The 23,942-nt window shown below is 37.4% G+C and overlaps 1 protein-coding gene across 2 annotated transcripts in view; it reads left to right on the forward strand.

The window, feature by feature from the left end:
• The first annotated feature begins 9,687 nt into the window (after positions 1–9,687).
• man1a2 (mannosidase, alpha, class 1A, member 2) overlaps positions 9,688–23,942 on the forward strand; it is a 145,776-nt gene continuing 131,521 nt past the window's right edge. Inside the window, exons 1-3 of one of the 2 annotated variants that reach the window (XM_017722153.1) lie at positions 9,688–10,333; positions 10,509–10,594; positions 11,229–11,700. In XM_017722153.1, the coding sequence (XP_017577642.1) occupies positions 11,390–11,700 (311 nt within the window). In that variant the 5' untranslated portion in view covers positions 9,688–10,333; positions 10,509–10,594; positions 11,229–11,389. Of the gene's footprint in view, positions 10,595–11,228; positions 11,701–23,942 lie in introns of both variants that reach the window. The other variant, XM_017722152.1, reaches the window with a different exon arrangement.

Raw genomic sequence — 23,942 nt, forward strand, 5'->3', positions numbered from 1 at the left:
TCAAAATAAGCTCATTTAAAGCCTGGTAACATTTAGGATGGTATTTATTTATTACACATTGTATATTGTGTATTTGATAATTTGCACTAAAACACTGGCAAATATGTCAAAGAAGGTACTTTTTAACATTACATATTACTGAGTTTTGGGCACATTATAGGTAATGGCAAGAATAAGTACATAAAATGTCTGACTAACTGGTGTGGAAAGAAAAAGTATTCGACCAGTTTAGTTAATCACCACGAGTGTTTTAACTCATCCTTGGGTCCTAATGATTCTGTGCTGAATCTTTAAATACATTGTTCCTTTTGATTTCGAGGGTAAACTAGGAAGAGGCATGTAAGGTTGAATGTTATGCACAGGTTTCCCATTACTGGTCCCGGAGGCTGGTCTCCTGTTCTCTTACTGTTTACCCTGCTCTCACACTCCTACTTCAACACAAGAAGGTTTTGTTAATGAGCTGAATTATTGGATGAGGTGTGTTTGAGCAGGGAAAATACTAAATGTGCAGGGCCGGGGCCTCCAAGACCAGGGCTTTCATTTATAAAATATTTCTATGCACAGAATTGATCTTAAAATGGTCATATGTGAAAATCAACATTTAAGTAGTTGAGTGTGTTATAGGCATTAGAGTACATGATTTGTTATACATGTTATAGGCATTAGAGTACATGATTTCTTATAGGCATTAGAGTACATGATTTGTTATAGGTGTTATAGGCATTAGAGTACATGATTTGTTACAGGTGTTATAGGCATTAGAGTACATGATTTGTTATAGGTGTTATAGGCATTAGAGTACATGATTTGTTATAGGTGTTATAGGCATTAGAGTACATGTTTTGTCATAGGTGTTATAGGCATTAGAGTACATGATTTGTTACAGGTGTTATAGGCATTAGAGTACATGTTTTGTTACAGGTGTTATAGGCATTAGAGTACATGTTTTGTTATAGGTGTTATAGGCATTAGAGTACATGATTTGTTACAGGTGTTATAGGCATTAGAGTACATGTTTTGTTACAGGTGTTATAGGCATTAGAGTACATGTTTTGTTATAGGTGTTATAGGCATTAGAGTACATGATTTGTTACAGGTGTTATAGGCATTAGAGTACATGTTTTGTTATAGGTGTTATAGGCATTAGAGTACATGATTTGTTACAGGTGTTATAGGCATTAGAGTACATGTTTTGTTATAGGTGTTTTAGGCATTAGAGTACATGATTTGTTATAGGTGTTATAGGCATTAGAGTACATGTTTTGTTATAGGTGTTATAGGCATTAGAGTACATGATTTGTTACAGGTGTTATAGGCATTAGAGTACATGATTTGTTATAGGTGTTATAGGCATTAGAGTACATGTTTTGTTATAGGTGTTATAGGCATTAGAGTACATGATTTGTTATAGGTGTTATAGGCATTAGAGTACATGTTTTGTTATAGGTGTTATAGGCATTAGAGTACATGATTTGTTATAGGTGTTATAGGCATTAGAGTACATGATTTGTTACAGGTGTTATAGGCATTAGAGTACATGATTTGTTATAGGTGTTATAGGCATTAGAGTACATGATTTGTTATAGGTGTTATAGGCATTAGAGTACATGATTTGTTACAGGTGTTATAGGCATTAGAGTACATGATTTGTTATAGGTGTTATAGGCATTAGAGTACATGATTTGTTATAGGTGTTATAGGCATTAGAGTACATGTTTTGTCATAGGTGTTATAGGCATTAGAGTACATGATTTGTTACAGGTGTTATAGGCATTAGAGTACATGTTTTGTTATAGGTGTTATAGGCATTAGAGTACATGTTTTGTTATAGGTGTTATAGGCATTAGAGTACATGATTTGTTACAGGTGTTATAGGCATTAGAGTACATGTTTTGTTATAGGTGTTATAGGCATTAGAGTACATGTTTTGTTACAGGTGTTATAGGCATTAGAGTACATGATTTGTTACAGGTGTTATAGGCATTAGAGTACATGTTTTGTTACAGGTGTTATAGGCATTAGAGTACATGTTTTGTTATAGGTGTTATAGGCATTAGAGTACATGATTTGTTACAGGTGTTATAGGCATTAGAGTACATGTTTTGTTATAGGTGTTATAGGCATTAGAGTACATGATTTGTTACAGGTGTTATAGGCATTAGAGTAGATGTTTTGTTATAGGTGTTATAGGCATTAGAGTACATGTTTTGTTATAGGTGTTATAGGCATTAGAGTGCATGTTTTGTTATAGGTGTTATAGGCATTAGAGTGCATGTTTTGTTATAGGTGTTATAGGCATTAGAGTACATGATTTGTTATAGGTGTTATAGGCATTAGAGTACATGATTTGTTACAGGTGTTATAGGCATTAGAGTACATGTTTTGTTATAGGTGTTATAGGCATTAGAGTACATGATTTGTTATAGGTGTTATAGGCATTAGAGTACATGATTTGTTATAGGTGTTATAGGCATTAGAGTACATGATTTGTTACAGGTGTTATAGGTATTAGAGTACATGATTTGTTATAGGTGTTATAGGCATTAGAGTACATGTTTTGTTATAGGTGTTATAGGCATTAGAGTACATGATTTGTTACAGGTGTTATAGGTATTAGAGTACATGATTTGTTACAGGTGTTATAGGTATTAGAGTACATGATTTGTTATAGGTGTTATAGGCATTAGAGTACATGATTTGTTACAGGTGTTATAGGTATTAGAGTACATGTTTTGTGGACGTTTTTGGAATTCACTCATAAGCAAATCCTGAGAACTGATCTTAAGAACAAGTTTAGGATTCATTTAATGTTTTGTTCATGAATGAGACATAAGCTTTTAGTTGGCCAGTTTTTAAGCAACACTAGATGGCAGTAATGCACTATGACTCATTTACACTGCATTAAAGTAAGGATCTGAAATGGGAGTTGTGTAACTTATTCCTTTCAACAGCATCCTCCTTACATCCTAATGTAAATTCAGCTAAATCTGTTGTCAGTCTTGACCAAGCATTTGCAGAATGTTATACAGCTATTGTTTTCCATTGAATTATTATGAATCAGTGGCAGTTCTTGAATGTTCTAAGATCTGATTCAGAGAAGAATATAACCTGCATTTAACTTTATTTCTGCATCAGTTTCATCTAACTAGTGTAACACGTTACTGTTTAGTTTATTTTGCACAGTTTAAAGTACATACAAATAGACTAAGATTACATACAATGCAGGGAGAGGCATAAACCTAAGAGGCCTATATAAAGCCTCCACCTAAATAACAATAAAATTACACAATATAATGAAAAATACTAAATAATATACATAACATAATAGTAACATAAAACAAACTTCAAACAACTTAAATATTAGCCTAGATATAACACATTAAACAAAGACATTTGAATATGTAAGCATATATGTGCGTTGTGTATGTGCAGAAGATAGTCCATGCGTATATGACATATAAATACATCTTTATGAAATTATAGAGATTTATACAACCATACTAACTAAATCACAATAAATTAAGCCAATAAAACAATAGAGGAACAACTACAGTGCAGATATTTAATTATCTTTTAAGTATCTTTTATAGGATTTTAAATAACAATTTTTGCTAAATAGGTAAGTCGATTCCATGTTTTAGTGGCCCCTAAATCCTATTGAAAATTTACCTTAAAAGTGAGAAATATAAGAGGATGAAGATTTGAAGATTTACGAGTTGAATATGGATGAACGTCTGACTGTGAAATGAGTTTTAACATTCCGTTCACTTGAATATATCTTCTAAATAAAAACACCTATTTGAAAAATATAGCTGTCATAAATTGTAAGAATTTGAAGTCTCTGAAATAAAGGAGCAAATGATGTATAAAACAATGTATGTATAAATGATGATGTATAAAAGATGTATACAAATCTGAAGGGGTTGCAATCCTAAGAAAATGTTTCTGAAGGACCCAGATATTGTGAAGACTAGTGGAGAACCTACTTGCCCACACTATTATGAAGGATAAATTAGACTATAATGAACAGTAAACAATTTGTGTTAACCAGATGACCAACCTTCTTTATAATACCAATAGATTTATTTATTTTTCTGCTAACCCAGTTTATTTGTTCTCTCCAATAACCACTAAAATGATAGAATTAGACATTTTATATTTAAAGAAAGTTGATTTAATCTAAACCATGTAGTATAGGCATTTAAACCAACATTAACATCCTTAATCAATGGGTTGAAATTTAAATGTGTAGCAACAAGGGTTGTGTCTTCTGCAAACATCATTGGAGAAAGAATATTTGAAACATTATACAAATCATTAATATAAATAAGAAGTAATAATGGTCTAAGAATGGATCCCTCTGGAACCCCGCACAAAAAGTTTAGCTGCAATAGCAACCCTTACTACAAACAAACTACCTTCTGTTTGAAATATATATTTTAACCAGTTCTATGTAATATCCTGAAAACCATATTTATACAACTTTTTCAATAATATCTGATGGTTAACTGTATCAAAAGCTTTTGAAAACATTAAGCAATTTTTTGTTCTTCGAGTGCAGAGGAAACTTTGTCAATCAGTTGGAGCAGAGCCATATAAGTAGATGGATTTTTCCGAAAACGGCACTGATGTTTATAAAGAACTGAATAAGAATCTAGATGAAAAAGGATCCTTTTATGTATTATTTTTTTCTAATATCTTAGACAACATGGCAAAATTGATATTAAGATTAAGTGACCCTTATTAGTCCCACAACGGGGAAATTTCACCTCTGCATTTAACCAATCCATGAACTGAAACACCGCATACACTCTAGTGAGCACACACACACATTAGGGGGCAGTGAGCACACTTGCCCGGAGAAGTGGGCAGCCCAATTTTCAGTGCCCGGGGAGCAGTTGGGGGTTTGGTGTCTTGCTCAAGGACACCTCAGTCATGTGTTGTCGGCTCTGGGGATCAAACCAGCAACCTTCTAGTCACAAGGCTGGTTCCCTAACCTCTAGTCCATGACTGCCCCAGGTATAGATATAGGTCTATAATTATTAAAACAAAGTGAATCAACATGAAAATAGGAACAATTTTGGCAACCTTTAAGTCCTTTGGCACAACACCTGTTTTCATGGACAAAGAGTAATATAAGCAAGTAGTTGCAATATTGACTGCTTCACCTGCTTAACAAGGAATGCTGAAATATTGTCATGGCCAGCTGAAGATATTTGAATCCATCAATTATATCACATATTTATTACTTTAGTAGAGTTAAAAGAAGAAATAATGAGGAAGTTTCTTGTAATAAAATCCAGGGATTGCCATGACAAATAGGTATATTGTTAGGTAATTCATGACAAATATTAACAAAACAATTGTTAAATTTATGAGCTATATAAAAAAATAGAGAATTTTCACTATCTAACATAACTGATGGCACCTCTATAGCAGTCTTTTCTGTTTGTAATAACTGATTTATTATTTATCAATGCCATTTTGATGTCCTTTAAATACATTTTTTGCAGTTCTAATAGAATGGATATACTTACTTCTATGGGAGTCGTAGACACTGTGTGTAAGAGGAGTAGGATTTACAATATATTTTCTATACAATTAATTTTTTCCTCAACATCTTCAATACATATACTGTAAATCAAGGCTTTTTGAAGTCTATATCTATAAGACTATATTTCTTGCTGAAAGTGTCAACTGGAAAACATTCATTGAAGCTTAGACTAATAAGTTTCATAAACTTTTGAGATGCAAAATCAGCATCATTTTCCCCATATTTTTCATTCCACAAAGTATTAGCAAGCATGTCTTTAAATTTAGAAATATTTGACTTCCTCGTAATTCATTTGTATATTATTTTCTTAGTATTTTTGGTTTTATTAATGTCAATCAAATAATACTGAAAAAATCAGTAAATCAGTACTTCAGAAATCAGAAATCAGTACTCCAGATTTCACCACTTCATTCAAAGAATTAGTTAAGATGTTATTGGTCGAAGTTGCTGAATTTTCTTGAACTTTTTAAGAAAGAAAATCCCCGGTAGGGGTATATACTTTATTTATAAAAAGATTTATATTAAAATCATCTAAAATATAACAAAATTTATTCTCCATATTTATCAAGTCAAGTGATCAGGACAGACTTTCATTAAAATGTTTATATAAAGATTTATATTAAAATCATCTTAAATATAACAGCATTTATTCTCCATATTTATCAAGTCAAGTGATCTGGACAGATTTTCATTAAAATCTTTGACGACAGAATCAGGTGGTCGATAACACCAACAATAACATTCTTTCTGATAAAAGTACCAGAAAGCTCCAAAAAAACAGATTCTATCTCAGCTCTATCTGATTTCAAAATGACATCATCCCTAATTTTAAATTCACAATCCTTATAATAAACAGAGGTATTCCACCTCCAGATCTATTGTCTTTAACATAACGAACTGAGTCATGTTTAGGAAGTTTAATGATCCCCTGTAAGCCATGTTTCTGATAAAGCAATAACAGAAAAACAATGTTTAAGTATAAATAAATAATAAACAAATTTATCATTGTTACTGGAAAGACTTATTATATTCAAAGGAAGAGTAGAGAGTATATTAGAAGCATAGAGACACAAATCATTAAACTGGCTTTCATTATAAAAGGTACAAATATTGGAGACCTCAAACGAAGAAAAAAATGTAAGTCTCTCTGTCAACTAAATGTTTAAGGTTACTCTGCTATTGTGAGTACTGCTCACGAAAGTTCACTTTCATTATTAGCCTCATTTGATTAATACATCTATATCATTTTGGTCAGTCATCTGTTATATAAACTGTTTTCGGCATATTTTCTGTATTTGTCCACAGTTTATCCATTTTCAGCCTTTTTGCACCCTATTATGAGCAGTGTAATGTCATCTCTTAGTCACAGTGTGTTGAGCTTTTCTCTTCACTGCTTAACTCATCTTCCATCAATTCAGTTTAATGTGAGATCTTGCATTCGTCTGCCAGTCATCCATCACGTCTCAGTGCCACAGCCGCATTGCTGTAATACAAACCTGATAACTCACACTGGTTCTTTATCTCAAAATTGCAATGGATGATTCCCTTTCATCTCTTATCTTCAAGAATCAGGACTTACGTCTGAATTATTTATCTAGATTAGTTCGTATCAGCACAGTGTCAATAATTCATTTGCCAAGAGAAATCTGGTTTCCAGGACAACTTGCATAACACAGTATTAGATCCCCTTTGGGCTTCTAAGAGCTGTTTGAAGTAGAGCGTGAGATGCTCACTTGCTCAGATGAGAGCAGTGTAACGCATTTAGATTTGACATGTTGTACATGAGAAATACACCTGGATAGGCCAAGAGTTTATGAATGGGGAGCATAATGGTGTTTTGAAATATGTTGAAGACATGCCATGAACCACAAGTGACCACTGATGTACTCATAGTTGTTGTGATAATAAACTATATGTCAAAAAGTTTGTAGACACCTGCTCATCTAATGGTTCTCCTCAAATCAATGATATTAATAGGGAGTTTATCTCCTTTGCTGCAGTAACAGCCTCTGATCTTCAGTGAAGACTTTAGATGATATGAAGGCACATTGCTGTGAGGATTTGATTGCTTTCAGCCACAAGAGCTTTAGTAAGGTCAGGTACTGATGTTGGATGCTTAGTTCTGGATCACGAACGCCACTCCTAATCATCCCAAATCATCTGGTGCTCCATCACTTCAGAGCATACGGCTCCACTGATCCACAGCCCAGTGCTTTATACCTCTCTAGCTGATGCTTGGCACTGGGCTTGGTGATAGTAGAGCTGCTTCGGATTGTCCCATTCTATTGATAATTGAAGTATAACATTAGAAGGGCTGTCTGGATAGTTTTGGACTTGTGGAGTGTACAACCAACAGCAGTGGCTGTGATAAAACACACTCAGAAGGTCACCCCCATCATGATAAATGATAACACCAGGCTTCGGCCTGCCCACTAATCCTCAGCTCTATAACCTAAAAGCAGCTCTAATATGTAGTATTTGTGTTTGATTGACTGTCAGTCAGCTTTCAACTGAGAAAAATAGGAAAATGAGTGGGCTACTGTTTAAACAGCACCATTCTTTGGATGCAAATCAAATATATGGGCCACTTGCCTACTCTCTGGCTCACATAGTGACTACACAAATAGCTAGACTACATCTCATTTTTATTTCAATTATTTTATCATTTAGTGTACTCTTGAATTCCAAAGACAGGGAATGCATAATAACTCATTTTTATGGTATATAAGTTGTGTTGGAAATGCAGTCAAGGCAAATGGCCCATGGGCTCTATTATTTGGAGCTTAACATCTGCCAAAAAAGAAGAGTGTCAGAGCGGCATCCAACTAATGCCATTGCATCACCTATTTGGATACCACCTGCTGTTGTTTGAACTGTGTCACCATAGCAAGTCCTCAAGTCCTGTTAAGCTTTTTTTTTTTTTGAAAACCATTGTGTAAGCCATCCTGACTGTGGCTACAGAGAGAGCCCATTCTGGATCTTTTCCCATGAAACCATCAGTCATGGTTTTGGATGACTCCCCAGCACCAGCTATTTCTGAGGCTCATGAGGCTTCGTCCCACACCTGCCCGTCATGCCATATTCCGCACTCGTCATCTTTCTTCTTGGCAACGTGGCAGCACTGTGCTGCTCCATTAACTGAATTGCCTGCTCCAGTGTCGCCCCCATCCATTGTTATTGCTTATTGACAGGCTCCTCTCTGCACCAAAGCCAGTCAGTGTGCCCTTGACTGAGTTAGCACATCTCAAGTGTGACATGGTATCACAAGCTATCACAATTCGCCGTGCTGGCCAAAACACTCACTCTCTAATAGAGACCTGTTGCAGTATGATGTCCTTACCTACTGTATTCTCTCTTTCAGAATAACCCCTTCACCTCATTTCCTCCTGAGTTAATCAGTCTTTGTTGCGGTCGTGTTTTTTTTTTTTTTTGCCTACAAGAGTGGGTCAATGAGTTATCTGCGCTCTCAAATCAATTTATCAGTCTCAAATGTGCCTCAAATATATGCTCCTTTTTTGTTGGTTCTTGATTCTTCTCATACTGGCAGTGAGCCCGATTCACAGGCACTGCTTCCCTGAGCATGACTCACACATGATGTGTCTTCCAAAGAGGGATTTGCACAAAGCATACGACACGTCTGCAGCCAACCACAGAACTGCCACTAATTCACCCTCTGAGGCTGAGTGAGATAAATCAGCGAGGAGAGCACGAACAGACTGGCCTACTGGCAGCTCAAGGACCCAGTAACTGAGTGAATTAAATGAATAGCTTCACACCTCAGCACAATGTGAGCACATTTTTTGACAAGCACACTCGTGCCAAGGCTATAAATCCTAAACAGAGAATCTGATAAATAGTTGGGGTACAACCCCAAGAGTGTTTCCTCCGATTTTACGGCTTCATCCAAATGGTTATTTAACATGAATTTTTAAGCTCTGATATACGGTGCGTGCGGGATTAGATTTCCAGTTAAGTAAAGAAAAGACCTGAGCGGGTTAAGATTATTCACCAAACTAAATCGAATCGGAAAGAGCAGTCTTATGAACAGTTCGCGGATGGTAATTGCGAGACGCTCCCTGGCTTTACTAAGCGCCAGTGGATGGGATGTTGGAGGACTGAGGGGAGGAGTACTTAGTTGTTGCAGTGACAACATCCTGGACATAAGAGGCTGGCGGTGCCCATGGCTACTGGAAAAAGGGAGGTTTAGGCGAGCTTGGATTCAACAGGAGGACTTAAAGATAGAGAATTGCTATGGAAATCCTTGTCTTTATGGACACGTTCTTGGCTTGATGTCCAATGGCGGCGATTTAACCCGCGGCACCGATGAGGCGATGCAGCAGCGGTTAGATAGATGATCGGTCCGCTCCACGGCGTTAGCTAGTTCAGATGCCTTTACAGAAAAAGGCGCAGCATTCAATGCAGGTCGGGCTGTCTGCGAGACTTGTTCTGCAGATTATGCGCGCAGTCGAGTTGGTAAACGTCCAGTGGCTTTGATGCGACTATTTCAACTCTAATAAATACGTAGGGTTAAGCTAGTCGGTGTAGGTGGTAATCTTGCTATTTGGAGAAGGTGGCGCGGCAGGCCTGTTTTACACAGACCCGTTATAACCGATAGATAGAAGTTATATTCCACTGTATGTGCATAACGAGACTGAGACGGAAATATTTAATATAAAAGTCTTAGGAGAGCTGCTTTCGATGTGCGTCTAGGTTAAACACTGCCACCGATGTAACTGTTCAGCGACAGCAGCTTCATCTGTACTAAATGGTATAGCTAGGGTAATATTTCTAATATATTTACTGTTTTTCCCTGTAAAAAACGTCTGAATGTGTGAGAAATTTCAATGAAACATGCCCAGCTTGCGGTGAGGAATCGCACGCCTGGCGTTATTTTCAAAGCGCTGCTAGCTAATGTTAGCTAGCTGCCCAGCTAATGCATCGCCCTCTCCACCAGAGCGAGTTTACAGTCGGGGAGACGCTTGGAGCACCACCGAGGACGAGGACGAGGACCATGGACAGGAATGATTCTGGATTCGCACGGTATGTGGAAAGACCGGTTAAAGCCACAGTGGGTCTGCGTTGCTGCTGAGGTCGTGATTAATAGCTAACGCTAACGGTATCGTTATCAGTTTGGCTGGTCGCTCTTTGCTGTCTGCAGTTTCTGGTAGGAATTTAAAACAGCTTCTCTGTTTCAGAATAAAATTGAATGTGATCTTTCTCCCTTTTCAGATAGGTTCATTTAAAAGTGGTCAATTGTTTAACTCACATAAAACGCCTTAATGATGTTTTGTAGCTAGTTAATTTAGTCATTTAGTTAACGAGCTGGCTAACGTTAGCTTATAGGTCTAACATTAACGTTGCCGTTAACTCAGCTGTGCAGTTTGTGGTGTTCTTGCCTGCATTGATAGCTATATAAAATGCTTCTCAGCTGTCAAGTAGGTCAGCCCAGTTTCTCGCTGTAAGGTCCTATTTCCTTCCAAGAATAATATCATTTTTCTATGGTTAATATCTCTTAGATATTTCTCGGTGCCTGCCAGGTTTCATGTTATTTGACCGCTTTAACTGAAGAAACTGAAATTGCCATGGAAACTGAAATTCCCTTTTCAGCCTCCCCATGCCTGTCAAATTTATCACCATATCCAGCCAAAGCAAATGATGTCTTCTTTATTTTCAGACCAAAATGATGCAGATTTTCTGATGGACAAGACATTCTTCCTGTACTGGAACTAAACACAGATTGGCAGTTGGGCGCACATTTGCTGCAATGAGATAAGAGTGGCCTGCATGAGACAACCTTGACGTTTGTCCCTCCATATTCCATTTTAATATAAAAATATGACAACGCCGGCTCTTCTGCCTCTCTCGGGACGTAGGATACCCACTCTGTCTCCAGGTGCCTCGTCGTTCCCCCACCACAGAGCAACCTTGCGGCTCTCTGAGAAGTTTATCCTCCTCCTCATCCTCAGTGCCTTCATCACCCTTTGCTTTGGAGCGTTTTTCTTTCTTCCAGACAATTCCAAACACAAGCGATTTGACTTGGGTTTGGAGGACGTTTTGATACCGCACATCGAGCCAGGGAAGGAGGGAAGACATAGTGGTGGCCAGGTCATACATGGCCAAGGAGGACATGATGAGCATCGACACAGGTAAGACCACTGATGAAACGTTTGCTGAAAGGATTTCTGTTTGTAATACTACAGTTCATTCACTAGATGTTCATATACTAATGAATTTTTAGGTAATTTAGCTGCAGATACAGATGCCACAAATATCTGACAGCAGGACCACATCTGTTCAGATGTTATTTTGTCATAGATGATTCTCAACACAGCAGTGATGTAATGCTGTGGTAGTGTGTGTGGCGCTGGTGCAATTCTGTCCGGCGTGTCTGTGTTGTTTAAGTTTTTAACATGTGTTAGTGTCAGTGCTTGGTTGAGGGTGGTCCACCATCCAACGATTTCCAGCCAAGAGCCATTTTTTTTTTTTTTTTTTTTTTTTAATGCACCGTTTGAGTTAGAGGAAATTTGTGCATCAGCTGATGTCCCTATCTACACTCTCAAAATCTTCAATGTTTATGTTTCTAATAAACTGGACTGTGTGTGTGTGTGTGTGTGTGTGTGTGTGTGTGTGTGTAATCTATATTTTGTCAGTTGTACAAGAATACTTTGTATTGCTTAGCATAGGTCTGTCATCTGATGGGTATAGTGGTGGTGTTTGTAAGGTAAGGTTTTATCTTTGAATTTTCTGTTTGGTGTATGTATACTTGGACGAGTTATGTAAAATTTAATTATTCAGCAGCTTATGACTTGAATAAGACTGTAAGTTGGTAATTAGACACATTGCTCATTTTCACTCATGTTCACATTTGGATAATTAGTTCATTTTTATGCTCAGCTTTTATTCTGTGATGTTCTTTATTGTGATATTTCTAAAACTGAGCTTTACGATGATCATAATTGCTTTGTAATGAATCACACCGCTGGATGTTAGATTTTTCTACGCATGTACTCTGTGTGTGTATCTAGACTCTGTGGGCTTCAGATCTGAGTTTGACTAATCTGTATTAACTGACCTCTAACCCTGTAGCAGACAGCTTCATCATTTTCTCATTTCTGTGCCGTCTTTTACAATGGCTGCATGTTAGAACTATCAGAGTGAAGCAATATACTTTGTTGCATTTGGAAGATTTCACTACACCTGCTGCTCTCAGTTTGCAGAAAAAGATTGAAGGAAGTAGTCACTACTCTGCACTCTTAATACTACTGAGTACTTAAGCATCTTATTAGCAGCACCATACTGTGGTAGTTTTGTAAAGCAGCAGCGCGTGTATTATTACATCAAGCGGTATGAATGCATTGGCATTGGTAATGGCAATGTGAAAAGAAGTGGATGTAGGCATGCAGGAAATTTGAGAACACACTCATCATGGTGAGTGATCAATAGTGAGAATTTCTGTCAGGTAGACAGGTCTTACTATTTGGCTGTGTTACAGTACTGCTGATTCTTTGAAATGGAGGTCATTCATTAACTATAGTAGCAATCTTTGCATTTCAGAGCTTAAAATACATTGTCAACTTATTTACTTAACCTGTTTCCTTCATGCCTTTAGCTGTAAGCTCCTGCATTAGTTACTGTTGTCATTAACTAATGAATGATACTGGTCATTCTGTTTTAGCTATTCTTGCTCTTTTATATTTCCTCTTTTGGGTTTGAATTGGTCAGGACTATGTTGGAAGAAGCTGGGATTATTTTTTTATTGTGCTAATCAGAATTAGGGCATATTTTTTGTCAGCAATCCCTTGCCACACCATAGGCTCCAGCATCCCCCCTTTCCACACGCCTGCCCCAGACAAAGTCTTGTTAGCTGTGCCTCAGCGACCTCTGGCGAACAGCTGATTGCATCCCTGCTCCAAATGCATCAGTACCATTTCAAAACTGGTATAAGTACAATGATACTTTCCAATACCCATGCCATAGTGAGTAACTTGCGTAGAATTAAGTAGTTATTAGTGTAAATGACTGCAGTGTACTTAACACTTAAATCAGTAAAATCCAGCTGATTTTAAATGACATGAATTAGCTAGCTATACTGCATTAGGAGTAGCATGTGGCACTACAGTGTAGAGTGGGTTTTTTCTATGTCAGAAAATCACTTCTGTACAGCTGTAAAGTATGTTTTATTTAATAGTTTTGATCCTCATTTGTCTTTCAGCAACACTCTCTGTAGCACAGTGGCAACATACATCACATTCGAAGGCTATTGAATCTTAGGAGCTCAACACTCATATTGCTGTGCGATTTTAGAAGTCTTGTTATGGACATGTTTGAATAGATTATCGCGTACAGACAAAGCCTATGAAACGCTATGCTAACTTGTACCCACCTGGTTTTTAGCTTCTGTGCAACGTGGCACATCTCTCTACAGCCTTTAAAATAAAAGATAAAGCTATGGAATTTGGTAGCAAATGCCGCAGTTTTTGAGAAAGTTGTTGTGATTGTGTTTCTGTGTGTTTAAAAACTAAAATTACACAGTTTATGTCTGGCTGAAATACTTTGTACGCAGACACTCCTTCACTGTGAGCTTGTTTTGTTTGTTGATGAGCATTGCAGCATACACTAGGGTTACATCACATGGTATTAGGCAGTAACAGATGTTGTTATCTGTGGAATTTTATGAGTATCAGTAAATGAGCATAGTATCGGGCTGATACCACTACTGGTATTAATGCATCCCTAATTTGGAGTGCTGTGCCTAAAAGCACCCTAAAATTGTTGTAATGCAAAGTATCTTGGTTTATTGCTTTTAGAAAGCCTGATTCTGCAGTGCCCCCTTACCGTAAGTGAAACTGGGTTTTGGAAAGTAGCTTGTGGATAGAGCTGTTACTTCCTGTAAATTCTGCCAGAAAATAAAAGCTTGGGGGGGGGGAAAGTGAATGGTGAAGGTGATTCCATCTTAACCCTGTTGTCTGAGGCAGTATTGATGACGTTGTTGCAGTGGCACACTTGCTGGCATGATGCGTCATACCACTGCCATGAAGGGGGCTCTTTATACAAATAAGAAGAGAATTTCACTGGGCGGCAGCCAATCAGGTTGTTGAAAAGAAGGCACAGTAAGTGTTTTTCACCATGTGTCATGCCCAGAGTGAAGCTGTGTGCTGAATTCAGTACTGAGAAGATTCAGCACCCGATTGTGTTTGGGTAAGATATAATTACAATGGTTGAGAACACATTGTGGTGATGTGCCTGGCATTATGGTCAGCAGGCAGCCATTGTGTTGTTGCGGCGATTGTTGCAGTTCTAAGTGTTGATGAAATGCTCTGTTACAAGGACCTCTGACTGTCGAAGTGCTTGTTGAAGCAGCAGAGCAAAGTGAGCAGTCAGCGTGAGTTGACTTTATTGTATTGCTCTATAACACTGTTCTGTGTACTATAACACAATACAGGGTGGTGCCTATCTAGAAATGTTCACATTTTCTAAGGGTTGTCAGCGCAACAGTGGAAATGCAGAAATGACAGACTGTGGTGTCACCGCATCGAGAGAACAGCAGGGAGCTCTGCAGGGAACAACGGGATGTTTAACAGTACTGGGGGATGGGGTTTTATTCTCAGTGAGCAAGCCACAGTGTAGCTGGCAGCTCATGCCAAACGGCATCAATGCCAACTTCAACAATCTGGACTAGCTCTGGTGTAAAGCTAAGATAACATGCAAAACTGGTTTCAATGAGAGACTTTTCCCTCCCTCAGCAGGGCTTTTGAGTGAGCCCTAAATATGTTACTTTGCAGTTGGGCATATATGTAGTGTAAGTTGCACTGTTTTGGCTAGGGGTGTGCATTCATGCCCATATGTTCACGGTTTATGGGAATGTCTCTTATCAAGCAAACACTGACTCAGTTTGGGATCCGTAGCAGAGGGTTGGTGAGAACAAAGTTCAAACAGGCATGAAAAGAGCAGGCTGGATTTAAGAGAGCTACTGTGCAAGTAGCAAAATTAGCTATGCTGAGATTAACTGATAGAATATTAACTTACTGTTCCTTTTATTTCTATAGCACTGCTGATTTCAGAACCTGTGTAACTGATTTTTCTTATACACTTAAAGAAAAACATAGTGGAGTGGCTGGCCAAGCTAATGTTTAGGTACAACCTCAGGGGTCTCATTGTATTCTGTATTCGATTACTGTGACTTTTTTTACTGTGACACATTGTATTGTGAAGAAATTGCAAGAACCTAGCCTGAGTGCTGTCTCAAGAGTCATCTGGAGTCCTTTACTGTCCAGATCTACAAGTGTTATATAAAGATGGCTGATAAAGAGAAAAAACAAGTGTCAACAAGGTGTTGGGTGACCGGAACAACTTTGATGCACCTTGGCAGTGTTGGTGTGGCAAGTGCTGTCTTGCGTGTCGTTCCACAATCTAACATAAGTGTTCATAGGTGTTCAGTTTTGTTGAGATCTGGTGACTGCAAAGGCCATAACGTGATCATATGATTTACATTATTTTCACACTTAACAAACCATTCAGTGACCTCGCATTGCCCTGTGAAAGGGGTCTTTGTCTTAAAAGAGATCACTCCCATCAGGATAGAAATGTTTCAAAATATGTTAAAGGTGATCTGTTTGAATAACTTTGTATTGATTTGCAGTTGCTGTAAGGGGCCAAGTGAATCCAAAGCTGTGCCAGCAAATTTCCCCCACGGCACAATAGAACCACTGGATATCTTCATGATTGTTGTAAAGCCTTCAAGTCAGTACTGTTAGTGTACGCAAGACATGAGCTCCCCCACCTGTGGAGAACATGGTGAAGAATGGCTCATCTGACCATATCACTATATTTCACCAGCATCTGTGGTTTTTGCACCCCTGAACCTGCGAATGTAGTAGACTTTGTAATGAGGGGGTTGTGCCTTGTAACCCTGCTGTAAAATGAACTGTTGCTAAAACAGTCTGATGACATCTTGCACTGGCATCCTCAATCAGTAGTTGCTCTTCTGTTTTTCCTTACATATTGCGCTAATGCACAAGCTTCACGGTCAGTGAATGTGCGTGACCTTAATTTCCAACTGTGTTAACTGATGTCTGTCCTGTAGAGCTAAATTTATGTGTCATTTTGGTTCCTATTCCTTTTAAAACACTAGCCAATTGAGCAGTCTTTGTGATTGAAGCTCCTGCTATCTGTGCTGAATGGTAAGCCTTTTTCAAAGATCTTTTCCTCCCACCATCTTGATCCAAAATTCAGGTCAGTAGGGCCTGTTCAGCATTTTTAGGCATGCCACAGAGCGTGGTGGGATGTTAATTTTGCTTAATTGTATCATGCAATACACCGTTCTGAAAGCAGCCACACTCATGTTTTTCCACTTGTTTATTCATCCTTTGTCACTGTGTGTGTGTGTGTGTGTGTGTGTGTGTGTGTGTGCGCGCGCAACTGTCTTAAGTTCATCCTCATTAGAAATAAGTGTTCAGTCTTCTTTCAAAAACTCAAACTTGATTCTGTGCGTATGGCTGCAAGTTACACCACTGCAGTCTTTTTTTTTTTTTTCTCAAATTTTCTATCTGTTTGTCCTAGTTAGACATGAAGTAAAAGTACAAAACACACATCTGAGCATTATTCAGCTGGCTTAGAACTGCTAGAATGCTAACCTATTTGCATTTTTATGGTACTGCTGTCTCAGGGTCATCTAGAGTTGAATTGCTGTCAGTACATGCTTTATGCAAATGTGTTGGGGTGTTATATTTTACAGTCAAAGGGCAGATAAAACATACTTTACCAGTCATACTTTACCAGTCAGTCATCTATACCCTTGGTTATACAAATTACAGTGTTGATGATGTTATAGTTGCAAAGATCATCCACTTTCTTAAAGCGGTCTTCTTATATGCTTAGTAGTAGTGTTTTTCCATCCCCGATATGTCTTGTATGGTATCTGGCCATTTACTTCAGGAGGTTCATACTTAAGTTAAGGCCTTCCATCAAGCTCTGAATTGTCTAAACCACATTTCCGTCCCGCTTCAGCACCGTCCACTGAAGGTTACCTGGGTATAACTTGGCACCTTTCTGGGGAGCTGTATATGTTCTCTCAAAACAATTGTAGTTTTTGGCAGTTCTTGGAAAATTTATGCCTGGATTATCTTTGAGGCCACATTGTCTCAGGTGTGGTTATTTGCACTGACAAATGTCTCTTTTTTATTTCATGTGTAATTAAGTTTTTTTCCAGTTGAGTTTGGTCTCATTTTGGGAGTTTGTAGAAGCCTGTTTATTTTGTGTGTGTAGTGTTATTCCTCTACTGAGATTACAATTCAGTTCTTCAGCTCTTTTTCATCACTTAGTATATCCTGTCACAGAGTGATGGAGAGTGAATTTATTCATATATTTGAATATTTTCAAAGGAAAAGTTCCAGATAAAAATTCAAATTCTGAGTTATTAAAAGCTCAGAGTAAGTTGTCCTGGATGTTGTATGTGGTGCAGCATCACAGTATATTAGTATAGCTGTGGGCAGTTGAATGTTCCTCACAAGTATTCAGTATTTAATAATGCTATATACTATATATTAATACTTAATATACTAATTTTATAAAATAATTCTTAAGCAACAAAGTGCAATTACTCAAGTATTTTCCACTCCTGCCACGGAAAACCAAATTGCTTATGCAAGTTTTGTTATTGGATCACTTTTTTTGATGTTGGAGGAAATTCTCTGCTTTGAGCTTTTGTTTGTGGAAACCCTGAGTAGATATTTCACTCTATTTACACATTAAATCTGAAAGTACAATTCTATGTTGTCTAAAGTTGGTGGTTCCCGTCTTGACAGACTGTTGTATTGATATAGGTACAGAAGTCTTCACAGCAAAATCCTACTAAAATCCACTGAATGAGCAGACCATCTCGCATTATGCTTTGTTTTAGTTAAAATGTTTATAACTGACCCCATCAATATAAAAAAACGTGTATTTTAATGACTTTGAGCCCTGTTTTAGGTCCTGTCATTGCCTAAGCCTCTGGGAGGGTGTAATTGGATTTGTGTTTTTGACACATTTGATTTGTATCCTGCATCATTAAATTTCTCAGAGAACTTTACTAGTTGAGGTTAGTTGAGTTAACTGCTCTGTTAACTGTCTTCATGGCGTTTGCCAGATAGACTAACACTGTTCTTTGGCTCCTTTAATTCTGTTCATTAGGTCAGGGAGGCCTAGTCCTGTTCCTGGTGATATACTGCCCAGCTGAGTTCAGTTTCAATGTGCCTTACTCTAATATTCAGGTGCTCCTGAAGGCCTTCATCATTAACTGTACCAGGTATGCTGGATTAGGGTTGGAACCAGGGGTGAGAAATGGAAAAAATGAATTGCCTTTCTCTGAGCAGAACCAGTATTATATTGTTTCTGTTCTTGTGTTCCAGCCCCAACACATTTCTTAGATCAAACGTAAAACCATTTAATTCCATTTCTTTTGCATAGGCTACAGAAAGTCCTAATGTAATTAATTAACATAAATAAGGACTGGAAACTTATTAGATTGCATAGATGTCTAAATATAACGCTCATTGTTTCCCAGAAGATCTGACGGAACCTGGCCTGGTTATTGCTCTATATTTAAAGTTTAACTTAATGTAATAAAATGTATAGTGACAGAAGATCTTTTACAGTACGCTCAGTTCAACTTGGATTTCTATAATGATGTTGGTCCAAAAGGCTTACTGTTTACATGGCTAGCTACCATCTTTATTCATTTATAGTCAGTTCTTCAGATGCTGCACAGTGCATGGAAAATGATACAAGCGAAAGAACGCAAGACATGCATTCATGAACTCCTCCAAAAACATTAGAAAGTTTGTGGAGCTGTGAATAATGAGATTCACATTGGCTAGAACCAGTGGTGTAGGCAGAAATATATTCCTGGCTGACCTGTGAATGATCAGGCTTTAAAAAAAAAAAATCAACCATTAAGCACCTTTTAGTGTAAAGCCTGTGAGAGCACTGTTCCCTCAGATACAGGATACATAAGTTAACCAAGTTAAAATCTGATGGCTAATAAATCAGACAACATGTATATTAAGAACAATGCCAGCAAAACCCAAAGCCTAAAATAGCAAGGATCCCAAACCAAATTCTACAGGCATGAGAAAAGTTTAAGGACTTTTTTCTGTGACTACTGGATGTGTGAATTTTATTTACAGCAATGTTTTAACATAGTTTTTAGCTATTATAATAAAGGGGCATTGTGTCAATTCGCAGAGCATCGACAATGATGAAGCAGTTTTTTTTTTCTTTCTGTTTGGCTTTGAAAATGTGTCAAAAATGAGCATCTTCTACTCTGTCGGGGTATTAGGAGTCACGTTTACAGTTTCAAAACCACATATTTTAACTTTTTATTTGGTGTGCTTAGCACTTACCTGTTGCAAAGACTTGTGATTTTGATTGACCACAGTGGTGGTAAATCACCAGGACCAGTATTGGGCGTTCCTCTTTTAGATTTATGTCCACTTGAAACAGTTTTACAACTTGTAAACCACATTTTCAATTGACATTGATCAGTAGTTCTGCAGTATTTCTTTGTCTAATCCCCTATTCCTTTTGTAATCCCCTATTCTATTATTGATTATTGAATCCATTTCCATGATAAGGGGTTTGTGTTGTTGGTTGGGTCAGATCTTCCCTAAACATTCTCTAAAACTTCTACTCCTCATTTATTTTTAATCTGTATGTTGAATTTCTGAATGTCTCTTGCTGTTATTTAAGCTGTAATAACCTCATTTTTACAGACGTAGTGTTAAGATATATACAGTCCACCTGCAATCATAATGAAATTCAGTTTTAGTAGTACTGAGAGATAACAAGCATGATACTATTCTATTCCATTCCATGAAATAGCAACACTCTACATTTAACTGTCATTTGGTACAGTGATATGTGTAAAATATTGTGGTCATGAATTTTTTAATACTGATGAGCACAAAAATAAATAATTTAAAACTTCGTGGCCTAAGGAGAATTCCTACTGTTTTCTGTGTACTGGTCCGTATCATAGATCGGAGAATGGCTTATTTCCAATTGCTTTGTATACGGTCTTTTTTAGTGGCTTGTAGTGGTGGGTGGTAAGGGCAAAAGTTTGCATCATAGTATAATGAAAATTATGGTTTTGGTATACGCCATGGTATAGTGTATTTATGTATTTTTTTTTTTTATTCAAATAAAACCATTTTAGATGCTTAAGTAAACCTTTTTTTGTAGATTAACAATGACATGTTATTGTAGATGTCCCTTCACTTTTAATAAGAGTTGTAGTCAACAACTGAAGCAGATTGAGAGTAATTTTAAGGCCAAAATAGTTAAAATAAGAGATTCCTAACTCTGAGATAAAAGCAAATGCATGTAAAGCCCTCAGGACTCATCCAGAAGTCATTTGTCTTTTTTATATAATATAATATATAATGTATTATATTTCTTGCGCACCATCGGAGGCTGCTGGAATTTACTAAATATAAGACACTAAATATAAAGACATTCATGCTATCAGTTTTAGCTGAGCATTGCCTGAAGCAGCTGGCTGAGTGAGCTACATTGTCCACTACTGTGTGCTTATTTTATACTTTCAGCTTTTTAACATGGTAAACAAATTGACTAATTTAGTGACCTAAGTACTTAAGTCTCAGTGCATAACTACTTTAAGTATGTTGCCATTTTGTTTATCGCTTGACTTAGCATATCTGTTTACATATGTTATCTTATGTTATTTCTTGTAAACCCACCACTCTGTGTTTTTTATGATGCTGTTCAGTGTCTGAAATGAGTCATATTACCATCATCAGTTTGGCTCATATCACAGCCTTTATCAAGTCCCTACAGTGTAATAGAATTTATCCCTCCATTTTCAGGAGATATAAATTCCTCTAGTTTAATAATCAACTTGTTCTTCTGTGCTCTGTACAGTCAGCCTTACCACTGTGTCTGTTATTCTGTTATTGATTTGAAATGTCAGGTATCTTGCACTGTGGTCTGACACCCAAGGCATGTGCCTTTTATATTCTTATAGTCTTCTTTTTGTGTTTTAAAAAAAAATGCCCTAAAGTAGATAGAAGCCAATTAAAGAGTACAGTTCCTCTCAAAAGCATAGACATCTCTCCAGACACAAGAACATTAGTAGAGTTTTACTAGTCAGTGAGTATTCAGCTAGTTGACTTTTTCCCCTTCTCATCCTTAGTTTACAGCCTAAGTTGAGTCAAAATGGTTTAGCGCCTTTCCTTAAATCAATTTCTTGGCAGCGCTCCATACTTATGTTATAGCACTTTCTATATATTAGATTTAGTAGGATGTCTATGGGAGGCAAATCCTGCCAAAAAGGAAATGAAAATGAAAACAATAAAATGTAAATGAAAAACCTCTTTTTGCCATTTCGTTTTCTGAACATCTGCACAAATATCCTGCCAAAATTGAAAATGAAATGAAATGCCTTCATTTGCAATTTCATTTTTCACATGAACACGAGCAGTTTGTGATAAAAATGAAAATAAATTGAAGACGCCTATTTGTCATTTCATTTTAGTCGTTATTCTGTTTTTTCATGGCCAAGTCCTAAAATGACAACGCTAACAGACAAAAGAAAACACAAACTTCACTTTGGCTTTGGCTTTTCTTCATGAAACGCAGAATACACGTCGAAACTAAAATCAAAATGTATTACAAATTAGTAAAATGCTGAAATTTTAGTGCAGCCTAACCTTTCTGCTTTTCCTGTGTACAATAAATATCAAATCAGTTTAGAATATCAGCCAAATTTAAGCATCTGTCCAAAATAATTCTGATGTCATCATGCATCCCTAAAATTTATATGCGAAACTGGTGCAAGATCTACTGAAATAGTTGCCAGATCCAGTCTGAGACATAACAGATGAGGATCTGACTTGTTCCAGTGGAAGTGAAGCCCTGGTTGTACCTGTTAGCTTTTAGGAGTATGGCAGACTGTTTGGTCAAACCGCAGTGTATGTTTTTCTGTTTTGGCTGAACTATGAGTCAGTGAAGCTGCTTTGGTAAGTCTGTAAAATACTGGAGTCACTGTTGTGCATGAATTATGCGTTTTGTTGCTTGGCCATCTGCTTTCACTCATGACCCAAGAAGACGAGCTCATCCTGGGCATGAGCTCTGGAGCCAAACACAAGTGCACTGTCTGATCTCCCTCGCCTCCTAGCTCTGCTGTGGTCTGTGCCAGGCTGTGCTGGGTTATGCCAGTCTCTGTGTAACGCTAAACCAGAGTGCCCCCCTTTAAATACAGATTACCAGAAATGCTTTCTTCTAGGGACTGTAATTTTTTACACTGCAATTCACTGCAATATCCTTTTTTATGCTTGGTTGAAATAGGTTTAAGCACATTTCTGGATGTCATGGTCTGGTTTGATGCCTCAGCGACTCATGCAGAACAAGGCAAAATTATCCTTTTAACCAGGCAATTGAGGATATGACAGCTTTGTAGATGTAGTTTAGATTTGGTTGACAGTGTTCTGTGAATGAGTGTTGCTGTGATAGGCTGAGTGTGCCAGGTGCTCTATGAATCTTGATGTCACCACATAGCATCCTGTAGATCTCTTGATTTGAGTTAGAGATCACACCTGTCTTAAAACTCTTTTTACCTTGACATTGTGGAGTGAAGGAAACAAGGCCTGGAGGAAATGCGTGTAAAATGAAAATGTATCCTTATGTTAACTTTTTGAGCAGAACTCAAAATCAGTTGAACCCCCATGCTAGACATACATGGGCTTGTAATACCAGCAGTTTGGAGAAGCTTGTTCCTTTTGATAGAGTCCCTCTATTAGAATCATTAGTGACTACTGGCCAGCACACAGCACATCTTCATTGATAATTGACTGTTCTTCTGCAAAATTCTAAGAAAGTCACACCTCTCTCTTGTTGCTATGTCAGTTAAACTTTCAGACAGTATTTAAAAAAAATCTTGATATTTTCCCAAACTTTAATGATGTATGATATGATATTGTGTTCAAAAACTAAATAATGTGAGCAATATTTACTATAAAACTATCATGAAAAATAAAAAAATGAGGAAACTGTCACTCTTTATTAGCACTGTGTTAACAGCCTCTTTATTAGCAGATGCTATCAAATGCGCTCGATGAGAATACTAACTTCTGCTAATACTGGCTGGGTTAAGTACTGACATGGTTCGAATCTACACACAGGCTGCAGACTTTTTATACTGTAGCTATACAGGAAGCTATTCAGCTCAACACCACTCTATTGGTTAGCTCATCAGCAGTCTGCTGAACTGCTTAGGTTAAGTTCAGTATGCTTTTGGACCTTTTTACTCCATACACAACGCTTATGATTGTCAAAAGTGTCTTTATGAAAGTTTTCACCTTTGTGAGGAATACATTCTCCATTCACTCCTCCT

This window comes from Pygocentrus nattereri, chromosome 6 (genome assembly GCF_015220715.1).
Source record: "Pygocentrus nattereri isolate fPygNat1 chromosome 6, fPygNat1.pri, whole genome shotgun sequence".
NCBI classification, from domain to species: domain Eukaryota; kingdom Metazoa; phylum Chordata; class Actinopteri; order Characiformes; family Serrasalmidae; genus Pygocentrus; species Pygocentrus nattereri.